The sequence below is a fragment of the Gigantopelta aegis genome, chromosome 4 (genome assembly GCF_016097555.1).
Source record: "Gigantopelta aegis isolate Gae_Host chromosome 4, Gae_host_genome, whole genome shotgun sequence".
In the NCBI taxonomy this organism is placed as follows: domain Eukaryota; kingdom Metazoa; phylum Mollusca; class Gastropoda; order Neomphalida; family Peltospiridae; genus Gigantopelta; species Gigantopelta aegis.
The window spans coordinates 58,426,391-58,440,778 of record NC_054702.1 but is presented as its reverse complement, the minus strand read 5'-3'; the positions used below and the strand labels follow the sequence as shown (position 1 = coordinate 58,440,778).

The following is a 14,388-nucleotide window of genomic DNA, read 5'->3' as shown; positions in this document are numbered from 1 at the left end:
GCTTTCAGAAATCCTGCATCCGCACCTGCATTGAAGAAGAAAAATATTTTAACAAACAATGGCATGGAATAATTGTTTGACTTTTGCTGTGTTAATTAAACAAACATGGATTGTTTCTATCAATAGATGTTGAAAAGTATGACCATTGGAGCAGGATCCCTTTCCAGACATTTTGTTCCATCACTTTTTTATTAATAATTCATGGGCACAAGGTAATAAAACTACATGTAAACAGGCCCGTATGCCAGGAGGGGGGGGGGGGGGGGGGTGTGAGGGGTGTGTATGCACACACACACACACACACACACACACACACACACACACACACACACACACCATAGTCTGCTGAGGTCCATCCGTGGATGTATAAAACAAATAAAAATAGTCCGACTATGTGACCAATTTACTTCCCAGAATGCAGGAAAATGCATCTCCTGCATTCTAGATTTAAAAAAAAATTCGGGGGCCATGCCCCTGGACCCCCATAGCAACTCCGGCCCTTTGGGTCATCGATTACACACACCCATGTAAATTTCTGAGTACGGACCTGTGTAAATTAGAGCTTTTAAGTGATAAAAAAAATAAGTCTCTTGGATTCTGTCTATTTTGTCCTAGCCTGTAATTGCTTAGCTCTTATTATTTACCATGAAAATAAATACTGTAGTGTGTATCAATGCATGTATAGTAGTAAAACTTGAATTTTGAACATGCATGGAATGAAGTTAGTTCCACTGAAATATTCATAACATTAATTTTGTGAATTTTATTCCTTTGTTTGGTGATTAACATGCATGCTTATTCCCATTTTTGGTTGAAGTTTTATCTTTTAAAATTTCATGAATAAGCTATGTTATTTTGTAATAATAAATGTATATGTATGCATTCTGTTTGCCTGATTCTCATTTGTGGTTGAATTAATGTTTTAATGACATTTATGAACCTCCTTATTTTCTGATTATAAAAAATGCTTAATTTTATGTGTGCATTCTGTCTGCCTGATTTTTTGCAGTCTAGCATTTTTAAAACAACTTTAAATGTCAGCCATGAATAATTGTGGACAGTACTTGTGTTAAAAGTCTTTGAAATCATAGAGTACTTGTGTTATACATTCTTTAAAATCATTGCATACAACTGTGTATCTCTTCATTTTAAAATAATACGGCATTGCATTCTTCAATCATGTATATCTTTTGATCTTAATGGTGGTATTTATTTCATAAAAATTTCATTAAGCATATTTAGTCGGTTTTTTTAGATATTGAGCAGTAATGATTTTGTTTTATTCTGCATTGAAAACATAATTACACAGTACCTGAGATAAAGGAAATTGTTTGAGCTCCAGAATTGGTTTTAATCCCAGTTAGCAGATTATAATTTATGAAATGTAAAATTAGAATCATTATATTCTAGAAATATTTAGTTTTACATGATTGTGTCCAAGGTGCCCAAATTAAGATGTCATAACGTTTATACTAGTACAAACCACTGTAGTACATATATGTATATTTATTATACACAGGTACACATGTAGGTCAGTATAACTTGTTTTGTATGTTTATTTAATTTGTAAAATTAGTGAGGGTTCAGTCTTAAAGTTTATTTTTCTCAAAAATGTATTTATAATTTTCATTTAACACACACACACACATACACACACACACACACACACACACACACACACACACACACACAGATATATATATTTGTAATTGCAATGAGATAGATGTCCATTCCTGTTCAATTTTTGTGTTTTGGCAAGACATGTAAATTATATATTATTGAAATGTACATGTAGTTGGAAAAATAATTTATAAAACAAACCTTAAGTAGCTTAAAAACAATTTATGTGGAGTATACTGATTAGTATGACACATTTATAAGAAATGCTGAATATGTTTTAGCTAGTCTTCCATTGCATGGTATTTATTCACCCTTTATTTTTCATTGTTTAATATGCAAGTGATAAAGACAGTACTTAGTATTATATTTGCTTTGTGTTTCTTTACATAGCTATTTTTTAATTTGCATACATTACTGTAATTTATTTTATGACAAACATATCAACATGCTTTTTGTGTCGTAAACATCAAAAATATTATTATTAATAATTAAGGTTCTGTAACTTCTGCTGGCTTTTGTTATTCTAAAATCTATTCATGATCGATTCATCGTTATTTGCAAAAAACGTTAAAATATATTGGGTTTTGTATTAAACATTTAGGTATATTTTTCGTTTTTCTTTATATCTTGAACAATACTTTCCATTGTATTCTCCTGTAGTAAATAATCCAGTGTGTAGTTTGACTAACACCAACAATACTCTCCCTTTAATGATTTTGACATTGGTGTTTGATTTTCATTTTATATTTTAAGTTTTTCAAAATATATATAATTATTATATGTGCAGACCACTTTTGTCTTTTAATTCCAATGAATATAATTAACTAGTGAGCGTATATGTTATTCACATATGTGAAAATTAATAGTAAAAAATCAGCATACACATAACATTGTATATAATATACACTATCATCAGAAATTATTGCAAACTTCTTGTCATTTTAGTCAATTATTCTGGAAATTTATGGAATAATGGTGGGTTTGTTTGGGGGTTTTGGGGGTTTTTTTTAATAAGTTTTTTTTAAAAACTGATTAGAGTTGCATTGTATCTACATGATTAAGTTGTATAATAGCATATTTGACAAAACTGAGATACAAATGTCAAGTTTATCTTTTTATCGTGATGATTACTGCTAAGTTACATTGTATTTTAAAAAAATAATTTTTTTAACTAAAAGCATTTTACTGCTGCATTATTATGTAATAATCTTAAGGTACATATATATCTTGTTCATATGTGTATGTTTTAAATGACTAACTACAGGTTTTGAGAAAGATTTTTTTTTGTGCAAATTGACAAAACGATCATTATTGAAGAATATAATCCAGTCTGATGGTGTGTTAACTGTGTGCATACTATATTAAATGCCAGTTATTGCTGCATATAAGACAGAGGCGGATCGGGGGGGGGGGGGGGGGGGGGGGGGGGGGGGCAGTTATGATTTTATGATATATTAATTTTCATTTGTTTACGACCCCCTCAAAGTTCCCTTGGCATTCCGCCTCATGTCATTGGGCCCCCTAAATGGATTTTCTGGATCCACCACTGTAAGATAAAGGAATTGTATTTCAGAAAGCAGGTACAAGTATGAAGTATGAAGTAGGTAGTTAGTACATGTATATAAGAGTATCAGATGATGATTCTTTCCTAGATTCCATGTAAGTATTGCTACCAGTGTTTTGATGTGCCTCGTTTGTTTCAGCCGTCACTCCCTTTCTCCCAATCATCTTTCACCATCTGGAAGACTGTCGCCAAGGTAACGAGACGCATCAGAAATTATTTTTCCATCAATTCTTTCTGAAGGCTGTGGTACTGACTTTCTTGTCCTTCTGCTTGGGCTTGTGTTTCAGACTTGATTATTAAACTCATATTTATTACTCCACACAATCTTCAGTCTATAGTAGCTTGAGGTTTTTTCCTGCTGGTCTGAATTGTGCCTCTCTTCACAATCTTAATAATGCTAAACATAGCCACCAAGTTATCATTAAACCATTGGTGCCGGTAGTATATGTAACTTAAAAATAGAACTCTTTAAATTTTATACTCTTATTTATCTTTTAATTACACTTTTTAATCCATTTTTATTGCATGCATTCACAGGCCAAGAAAGTAACTAGACCATTTTATTGATACTTGCTCACTGCACAGCTTTGAGTCGTGGTTGTACCATTAATAAGCAACCTTAAAAATAGTGTAGTTAGTAGATTCGCTTGAGGCACATATACAATTGTGAATAATATTGGACTTGAAACATGCTATTCGTAACAATGAACCCCATGGATTAATGATTTTAAACCCCAGACTTTGAACATGGCACAGACTTTCACATAATACATGTACATGTATATAACTAGTTATTATAATAATATTTTTAATAAAACCTCCATTTCCATTTTATTGTGGTCTCCATGGATGCAGTTTGTCCATGAATGCAGTTTCCTTTTATTTTCCCTGTAACTACCTGAATTCTTTTACTTGTATGTCTGCCCTAAAACACTTATTTAATGTCTGCCATTAGTATAATACTAATGGCAGACATTAATAAGTGTTTGGGGGCAGACTGTATTAAAACATAGCATGTGATTACAAATGCCTTCCCCTTTCATGAGTATATAGGACTCTTTATTAGACTTTAAACTGAGATATCCCCCCAAATGTATATTTATGTGTCCCGGTGATAATCACTGATGTTGATGATGATGATGATAACTAGTTTAATGTGCCCATATACCACTAGGGTTTCGAACATGCCCATCCCAAGTCCAACCTCTGATAAGATCAGTGGCCTGACTCAGGATGGATGGGGGGGGGGGGGGGGGGGGGGTTAGAGTTGAAAATGGGCAGAATTTTGAAATTAGCAATTAGTAAAAAAGTTACCGGGTAATCGAATAAATTTAAAAAACAAGAAAAGGTTACAAGCCAAAAATAAATGACTGCTCGGCCGAATATTTATATAATTTGGAGCACTTTAGAAGGACAGTCCAAAATTAAATGAGAGAAAGAAGAGAGGATCGGACTATTTAATCATATTTAAAAAAAAAAAAAAGTAATTTCGACATAAAATTTTGAATGCAGATCTAAAAATTTAAAGTCCGATCGATGTACATATTTATACCGATAGTAATCCTAATCTTTATCCCTTTAAGTTGTCAGAGTATAAGCTCACAGCACAACTCATTAAAAAATGGTGAATGTTTGTGAGTGGCATAAATGACCAGAAGGACTAAGGTATGGAGATACTTGGTTAGGAAATGCTGCAGAAAAAAAAAGACCACAAAGGCAAAACAAATTAAGTTGAGCTGGAGATTGGTGGGAATAAAAATTACTCTCTTAATGAACTAAGATTTTATCCTGCTTTGAGTTTCGTTTCCTTCTGTTTGTTTTTTCTTAGTACATTGCCTTGTTACAAATAGGTAGTTTTATATCTCTAACAAACCTTTGGGTTTTTCCCTGCATTTCCATTTCCATAAATTATATGAATTTTCTCAAACAGATTGATTTGTCTCCTTGGGATGGCTTAAAATGTAGTATTCAGTTTGCAGCCCTAATTACATAGCTGGTTCCATTAGTCACCTATCCCTTTATCAATATATATATTCATGTACCTAATGAGAATAATTTTAATATAATTTTAATCAGTATATAAAATGCTCCTTGACTAGTACATGTATATCAAAAACTGGAACTGGAGGATCCTACAAAAGACCCCTTGCTGCTAATGGAAAAGAGGTTCTTTGTGGTAGCTGTTTGTTTCTTCTTTTACAGTCTCAGTTACTTTATGCTACTTACTGGATTATACTGGTCTTAATATACACGTACATTCGTGTTTTGCCTTTCTTTTTCATTGAGATTATTGTAACTGATTAAAATGCATTCTAAGCTTATAGTATGCAATTTGAGTCTTTATCGTGAGAATGCCTAGATGAATTGTGTCATTTATTCCATACTTAACATGAATATTAAAAAACACAAGCTTTTGAACAATCAATACACATTACAAGTTATAGTCAGTTTAAAACCATTTTGTTACGGTTTTGTTTCTCATATCTCTCTTTGTAGTAATGACTTTATTGTTGCATTTGCACCAGATAATATTACATTTTGTTTAAAAAAATTACTGTGTGTGAGCACTTGACTACAATATCAAGTCATAGTATAGTGGATGTATTGCGTAGGTGAGTATTCGACTACAATATCAAGTCATATAACAAGTCATAGTTTAGTGGACATATTAGGTAGGTGAGCACTTGACTACAATATCAAGTCATAGTATAGTGGATGTATTGGGTAGGTGAGTACTTGACTACAATATCAAGTCATAGTATAGTGGATGTATTGGTAGGTGAGCACTTGACTACAATATCAAGTCATAGTATAGTGGATGTATTGGGTAAGTGAGTACTTGACTACAATATCAAGTCATACTATAATGGATGTATTGAGTAGGTGAGCACTTGACTACAATATCAAGTCATAGTATAGTGGATGTATTGGGTAGGTGAGCACTTGACTACAATATTTAGTCATATGACAAGTCATAGTTTAGTGGACATATTGGGTAGGTGAGCACTTGACTACAGTATCAAGTCATATGACAAGTCATAGTTTAGTGGACATATTAGGTAGTTGAGCACTTGACTACAATATCAAGTCATATGACAAGTCATAGTTCAGTGGACATATTGGGTAGGTGAGCATTTGATTACAATATCAAGTCATATGACAAGTCATAGTTTAGTGGACGTATTGGGTAGGTGAGCACTTGACTACAATATCAAGTCATATGACAAGTCATAGTTTAGTGAACATATTGGGTAGGTGAGTACTTGACTACAATATCAAGTCATATGTCAAGTCATATTATAGTGGACGTATTGGGTAGGTGAGCACTTGACTACAGTATCAAGTCATATGACAAGTCATAGTATAGTGGATGTATTGGGTAGGTGAGCACTTGACTACAATATCAAGTCATATGACAAGTCATAGTAATGTGGATCTCTGCAACTGGTTATCCCATACTGAATTGGAATCCACAGTAACTGTGACTTCACTTTTCATCTGATTATTAATAATAATTGTCATCTGTAGTTTTTTGATATTGTAACAAAAATATGTGTATATTATATGACAGAACTTTGATGTTCTCTACTTCAATGGTTCAGTTATTACAAATGTGTGTGCTTAATATCCTTGATACAAGTACATGTAATCCTTATTATTGGTCATCCTTAATACCTGTATTCAGCATTCATATCATTAAGTGTAACAAATTATTTGAAGTGTTCTGAAATTCCAGCAATGTTTACCTGATGATTATGCTGCTTGTTTTTGTGGTCATATGTGACAGCACTCTTAAAACTCCATTGGACTCTTTAACTGTATTGAGTCATTCCCATCAAAATCTTGACGGCATATGTTTTATAGCATTAAATCAGTATTGTCAATCTATGTGTTATTTTTACAGCACTGATGTCTTTCCACCACATTTCATTTTATTTTTAGCTCACATGTATTTAGTTCCATCAGACAGGGCTTCTAGATTATGGTAGCCTCACTTCCATGGCTAGTGATATTCAATGTTGGGCTAGTAAAAAACTACTACTGCCTTGCCTGGCGGCTAGTGAATGTTTTCAGTCAAATTTTGCAATTAAGTCTTATTTTGTAAATATGAATATCCTGTCTCCCCCCCCCCTCCCCCAACCCCCCAGTGTTAGTGTTTTAAGTTCCATCTCCCTCTTTAGGTGACATATCCGATTATTACTATTATTTAGTAAAATTGTATTAACTTAAAGTAAAGTAGGGCTAGTGAATTTTTAATTGTGGCTAGTAAATTGTTTTAATCACTGATCCCATGGCTAGTGGATTTTATAAAAATTCTCGAAGCCCTGCCTCAGATTTATAATTTAATGTTTTTACACTGTTGATTCAGTCCAGTTTAGTTTTATGTTGTATTTTACAGCACTAATTTGTATTACTTTATCACCTCTGATTCAGTTTCGTCAGATTGATGTGTTATTTTTACAGCACTGATTCAGTCCTCTCGAACCTGAGTGCAACTGCACTGTCCCCAGACATCATTGACTCAGATCACAGCAGTGCTTTTTCACGGGACGGAGGATTCTACCTCTTGCGTAAAGACTCAGAACGCCGCAATACACTTGTGTATATTTTACTTCAGGATAAACAAATAGTAAGTACCTATTTGTTTTGTGTACAATAAAATATAGTGGGATATATATATAGCTAAGATGTTATGCTAGTCTCAGGCTGTCAACTGCCAGCAGAAAGTTGGCAATGCCAACTCGACGGTTGCGTTGTAATTTCCCCAACTCCCGATTTACGAAGGGTGCACTCAGATTAACAACTAATGGGTTATATGATGATAATTTAGTTGTAAGAGCACTTGGACAAGCAACTGGACAGTCGTAGAAGTCGTAAGAAGAGAAGGTTGGCGAACTTTGTGATGGCAGTTGGTAGTCTTATCCTAGCATTAGTGTCACTAACTGTACAATGCCACCAATAGTGATGCCATTGGATTTTATACAATATCAGTTCCATAGGATATAACCAATAGTGATGCCATTGGATATAAGCCAACACTTGATAACTATTTAATTAATTATTAAATTGTTAAACAGATGTTTTATAAAATATCAGTTCCATAGGATATAACTCAACTCTCTGATATTGTTTAATTAATTATTAATTATTACTTTGTTTTATGGATGTTTTTAAAAATAATATGTGATGCATAGTATATAACCCAATCCCTTAATGCTATTTAATTAATTATAAATTTGTTATACAGATGTTTTATAAAAATAATTTACTGTCTTTAAGTAAAAATGGCTGCTTGATATTTTGTTTTGTTTTTTTAACTGAATATTATTGTATTTTTAGATATGTAACACTTGGTTGGAATTGCTTCATAGAGATGCCACCATATCACATCCAAAACTGACAACAGTGAGTTAAAAGTGATATTTAAAACCCACCTATTCACCTATCCATCAAGCCATCCATGCACCCATCTATCCAGCCATCCAGCCATCCAGCCATCCATGCATCCATGCATCCATCCTTCCATCCATCCATCCATCATCCATCCATCCATCCATCCAAAAGCCACCCATCCACCCACCCATCCATCCGCCCGCCCGCCTGCCTATCCATCCATGCATCCGTCCGTCTGTCCGTCCGTCCATCCATCCATCCATCCATCCATCCATCCACCCATCCATCCATCCATCCATCCTTCCATCCCATCCACCCATCTAATCCATCCATCCATCCATTCCTCCATCCCATCCACCCATTCCTCCATCCCATCCACCCATCCAATCCATCCATCCATCCATTCATCCATCCATCCATCCATCCATCCATCCATCCTTCCATCCCATCTAATCCATCCATCCATCCATCCATCCATTCCTCCATCCCATCCACCCATTCCTCCATCCCATCCACCCATCCAATCCATCCATCCATCCATCCATCCATGCATCGACCCATCAATCCATCCATCCATTCCTCCATCCCATCCACCCATCCAATCCATCCATCCATCCATCCATCCATTCCTCCATCCCATCCACCCATCCAATCCATCCATCCATCCATCCATCCATCCCTCCATCCCTCCATCCCATCCACCCATCCAATCCATCCATCCATCCATCCATCCATCCATCCATAAACTACCCACCCACCTATCCACCTGTTTATTCATTGACACATCTAATAATGTGAAAGTCTATTGTTTTTTAAAATTTGTATGTTATAAAATAAAAAATAAAAAGTTAGATTTGTAGAAATCCACTTTTCTATAAAATTAATGTTTATTAATTAATTCATTCATTCATTTATATTTATTATCATTCATCTATCCAATTAAGGTTTAAGCATGCTGTCCTGGGCACACACCTCAGCTATCTGGGCTGTCTGTCCAGGACAATGAGTTACAAAATGTAGTGGTTGGTGAGAGAGAAGTCAGTGTAGTGGTCTTACACCCATTGAGTCGTTGAACTCGCTCTAGGTAAGAGCCGATACCAGGATGCGAACCTAGTACCTACCAACTGAGCTAATAGGGAAATTCCCACTAGCTACTGGCAGTAGGAGAACACTTTATACTAACACTACTACATACTCCCCCCTCAAGTGAAGCTACATCCCGGAGCTGTGGAGCGGAGCAGATAATTTTAACATGCTCATATACAGGTACCACTAAGGAGCTGTGGGCCATAGGTAGTTGAACTGTTATGGGTCCTGACTGGGTTGTAATGGTATTCTTGTGTCAAGAACACACCCAGTCCAGTGGCTTATCCACTACACCACTGAGGCAAAAATAGTTAAGTAATATGTCATGATGTATAGTCAACCTTATTAAACTTTGATTATTTAAAACACAATATGTTTTAATAATAATTATCTACTTGTTTAATATACAGGGCTTCTAGAATTTTTATAAATTCACTAGCCCTACTTTATCTTAAGTTAATACAATTTTACTAAATAATAGTAGTAATCAGATATGTCACTTAAAGAGGGAGATAGAGCTTAAAAACACTAACATTGGGGGTTAGGGTGGGGGCAGGATATTCATATTTACAAAATAGACTTACCTGCAACAGCTGACCAAAAAAAAATATCAATAGCCATCGGGCATTGCAATAGTAGTTATTTACTAGCCCAACATTGAATATCACTAGCCATGGGAGTGGGGCTACCATAATCTAGAAGCCCTGAATATGTAGTTTTGAAACAAGTCCTAAATAACTTCAAGGTAAATAACTTTAACGCAAACCTGAACTAATTGATCTGCTTTATTCATTGCAAACTCACACTGTTCAGCAAAATGACTCAGAGGAATGTTACGCTTGTTTTGCAGGAACATCTGACTTGCCTCCTCCTAGGACTGAGGGGATACATCTTGGATCCCAGTAGTCGTGCAATACATGATGCACTGGGTACGTGTGGCTGGTTTCATTCACAACTGTTTTGGTTATTGTGGGATTGAAAACAAAAATAGTATGTCATCAAAGGGAGTAGCCATTGGATATACATGTATAGTGAGTATGAAGGTGGTTCAGCAACCTCTAGAATGCTGTAAATGTTCTCAGTTTGATATAACCACTAGAATATAAATTCAAAACCTGTCTGGGGCATGCAAGAGGTGATCATTTGAACTCCTTGCAATTGCCCATGGCATCGACAGTACCGTGGAGATTGCCATGGGTTTTTAGTTCTCTACGGCACTTTTTTGCTGTAGACTATATTCAGGGTTTTTTTAATGGCATGTTTGGGTTTTTTGATATACATTTTCTTAGTTGAATTTATAGGAAAGTATGACTCCCTACTCCTACATAATGCATGTGAAATATTATGGTGTATGCCTTCAGAACGCTATAATTTTATCAATTTGATGTAACCACTGGAATATAAATTCAAACCTGCCTAAATTACTCAAGAGTTGACACTCTGCTGCTACTCCGTCAGTGGACCCATTGGGCTATTTCTTGCTCCAGCCAGTGCACCACGACTGGTACATCAAAGGCTGTGGTATGTGCTATCCTGTTTGTGGGATGGTGCATATAAAAAATCCCTTGCTGCTAATCGAAAAGAGTAGCCCATGAAGTGGCGGCAGCGGGTTTTCTCTCTCAATATCTGTGTGGTCCTTAACCATATGTCTGATGCCATATAACCGTAATGGCTACTGCTACTAAATAAATTCATTGTGAAATATTTCAGTGTGCTAGTAAATTTCCCATGAAAATCAATACCTGATTACAGATACAGACAGCTAGAACACTATAGGGAGGAGTATACTACCAAATCAAATCCCATAGATGACAATAGTAACATACATGTATGTGGCTGAAACTCCTACCTGCAGCGTATTAATCAACATAAATGCCACGGATATAAACACTATCACCCCTCGCCCTTAAAGTGAATCGGAAAAAAATTGGGGTCAAGCTGCTCATTTCTGAGATAATGGGTAGGATCTATAACTACCATAGTTTCGCACAAAATTCGAGTACTTTTTTTTACAGGTACCCCATACATGTTTCACACAGTGGTACTAGATGAAATAAAATTGCATACGTTTTTTGCCCAGATGAAACTATTTTTTGTTTACAACCAACACACTCACATTTATCACCACTCACAGGACTTGTAGTGTTCACTTCTCTATCAAAAGTTGGGTGCATCTTGAACTTTGACCGGGCTGGAAGTTATTTGGTTTAGTACTACCTATAGCTAAAAGAAAGAAAGAAAGAAAGAAAGAAGTGTTTTATTTAACGACACACTCAAAACATTTTATTTACAGTTATATGGCGTCGGACATATGGTTAAGGACCACACAGATTTTGAGAGGAAACCCGCTGTCGCCACTACATGGGCTACTCTTTCCGATTAGCAGCAAGGGATCTTTTATTTGTGCTTCCCACAGGCAGGATAGCACAAACCATGGCCTTTGTTGAACCAGTTATGGGTCACTGGTCGGTGCAAGTGGCTTACACCTACCCATTGAGCCTTGCGGAGCACTCACTCAGGGTTTGGAGTCGGTATCTGGATTAAAAATCCCTAGCCTCAACTGGGATCCGAACCCAGTACCTACCAGCCTGTAGACCGATGGCCTAACCACTACGCCACAAAGGCCGGTCACATAGCTAAAAGAGGTACATGTAAAGAATGTCTGAAATATTTAGAAATATTCTTTTTTTCAGATGAGCTCCGTGAAGGTGTGCAGTTTGACGTCACTGCATTGATGGAGATACAGTTGGCTCTGTATGTCTTTCAAGAGGCGGTAAGCTAATTACTTAAGCCTCACCACAAGTCCCAACCCCCAACCCCCAGCCCCCAATACCCAACCCCCAACCCCCCAACCCCCAACCCCCAACCCCAACCCCAACCCCAACCCCAACCCCAACCCCCAGCCCCCAAACCCCAACCCCCAGCCCCCCCAACCCCCAGCCCCCAACCCCCAAACCCCAAACCCCACTAATGCAAACAAGTATAGATGGAAATGTCTCTTGTGATTTTATTGAGATGGAACAAAGCTAGCCTTTGTTGCTGTGTTGTTTTTACGTTATATAACTACAGTTGACAGGTAAAAAGTATGGTATTGGTAGATTTATTGTATTTTAAAAATGAATTTAACAAAAGATTGTATGCTTAAGAAATAACGTCATTGTTCACTCAAGTCCACACTTTTGTTGAAGATCTTTACATTTTGGATGCCCTTAAAATTTATATTATTAAAGTCATGGTTATTGACATTTCCCCTCCACCCTAGTTTGTATGTAACCATTTATTTACATCTTGCTTATTACAAAGAATTGTAGTATGTCATACATCACATCAATATTTAGAAGTTCTTTGTTTAGTGTGTTCCATGTTAGTAACAAAATAGTTTGTTTTATTCTTAATGTTTCCAGTATTATAGATATTTCAATAAATGCCAACTGACAGAGTAGATAATAAAAACTAAAATCTTGTTTATTTTTACAGGTTAGTATATGTTTAAAGACACACAATATCCAGCCACACTGGATGTTTGCCCTCGACAACCTGATTCGCGGAGCCGTGCAGGCAACCATCACTATAATCTCTCCAGGTAACAATCACTTTTAAAACAGAACTTTATGTAATTGTGTAGTGTTGATGGTTAGGCCATCAGATTGTAAGGGTGAGATGTATGTCAGTAGTAGTATACTTGTATGAAGTTTTTGCACTCCCAACTACAGGGGAAACTATTTCAAAATGTTAAGTAACTGAAAGTCAGTTCATGTGATTTTAACTGGTAGATAACCAATTGTTCAGCTATGTGAATTATATTTGACACACGTGTAGCAAGCGAGTGACCTAATCCTCAAACACTTAGTCTTGTACTATGGTCCTGGGCCCCGTTCCACGAAGCGATCTTAGCACTAAGATCACCATAGTGCATAAGGTAGCTATGCACTTAAGGTGATCTTAGGGTTAAGATGGCTTTGTGGAACGGGGCCTTGCACTACATTGATGCTCCAAATGTATTTGTAAGAAACTGATTTTACAATAAAATAGTATTTTGTCAATTTGACTAACCATCAAGTGTCCACAAATCAGTCTAGAAGTTTTTTGGAATACATGCATGAAGTTCCAGCCAGTTACATTTATATATGTTTTGATTACTAGCCAGCTGTACTTTAAGTTGTATTGAATTTGTTGATGTCTTGTAGAGTTGGGAGCTAATCTAGCCGGTGACCAGGTAGACGATGAGGTGGTTACGTCGGGGGTGTCGTCAGCCAATTCGGTGAAACCTGCCTCTACATACAGGAAGACAGCTACCAGAGAACTACAGCAGGAGCTCGATCATGTGGAGGAAGAAAACCTCAGGTGATTTGTCTTTTTGTTAGGAGAAAGGAAGAAAACCTCAGGTGATTTGTCTTTTTGTTAGGAGAAAGGAAGAAAACCTCCGGTGATTTGTCTTTTTGTTAGGAGAAAGGAAGAAAACCTCAGGTGATTTGTCTTTTTGTTAGGAGAAAGGAAGAAAACCTCAGGTGATTTGTCTTTTTGTTATGGGAAAGGAAGAAAACCTCCGGTGATTTGTCTTTTTGTTAGGAGAAAGGAAGAAAATCTCAGGTGATTTGTCTTTTTGTTAGGAGAAAGGAAGAAAACCTCAGGTGATTTGTCTTTTTGTTAGGAGAAAGGAAGAAAACCTCAGGTGATTTGTCTTTTTGTTAGGAGAAGTGGAATATAGCTCTCAGGGATAGCTC

The 14,388-nt window shown here is 36.1% G+C and overlaps 1 protein-coding gene across 2 annotated transcripts in view; it reads left to right on the top strand.

The window, feature by feature from the left end:
• LOC121370825 (mitogen-activated protein kinase kinase kinase 15-like) overlaps positions 1 to 14,388 on the top strand; it is a 74,340-nt gene that overhangs the window by 52,564 nt on the left and 7,388 nt on the right. The window contains exons 29-35 of one of the 2 annotated variants that reach the window (XM_041496314.1): positions 3,324 to 3,377; positions 7,649 to 7,814; positions 8,525 to 8,590; positions 10,515 to 10,593; positions 12,358 to 12,437; positions 13,142 to 13,247; positions 13,852 to 14,008. In XM_041496314.1, the coding sequence (XP_041352248.1) occupies positions 3,324 to 3,377; positions 7,649 to 7,814; positions 8,525 to 8,590; positions 10,515 to 10,593; positions 12,358 to 12,437; positions 13,142 to 13,247; positions 13,852 to 14,008 (708 nt within the window). The remainder of the gene's footprint in view (positions 1 to 3,323; positions 3,378 to 7,648; positions 7,815 to 8,524; positions 8,591 to 10,514; positions 10,594 to 12,357; positions 12,438 to 13,141; positions 13,248 to 13,851; positions 14,009 to 14,388) is intronic. The other variant, XM_041496315.1, reaches the window with a different exon arrangement.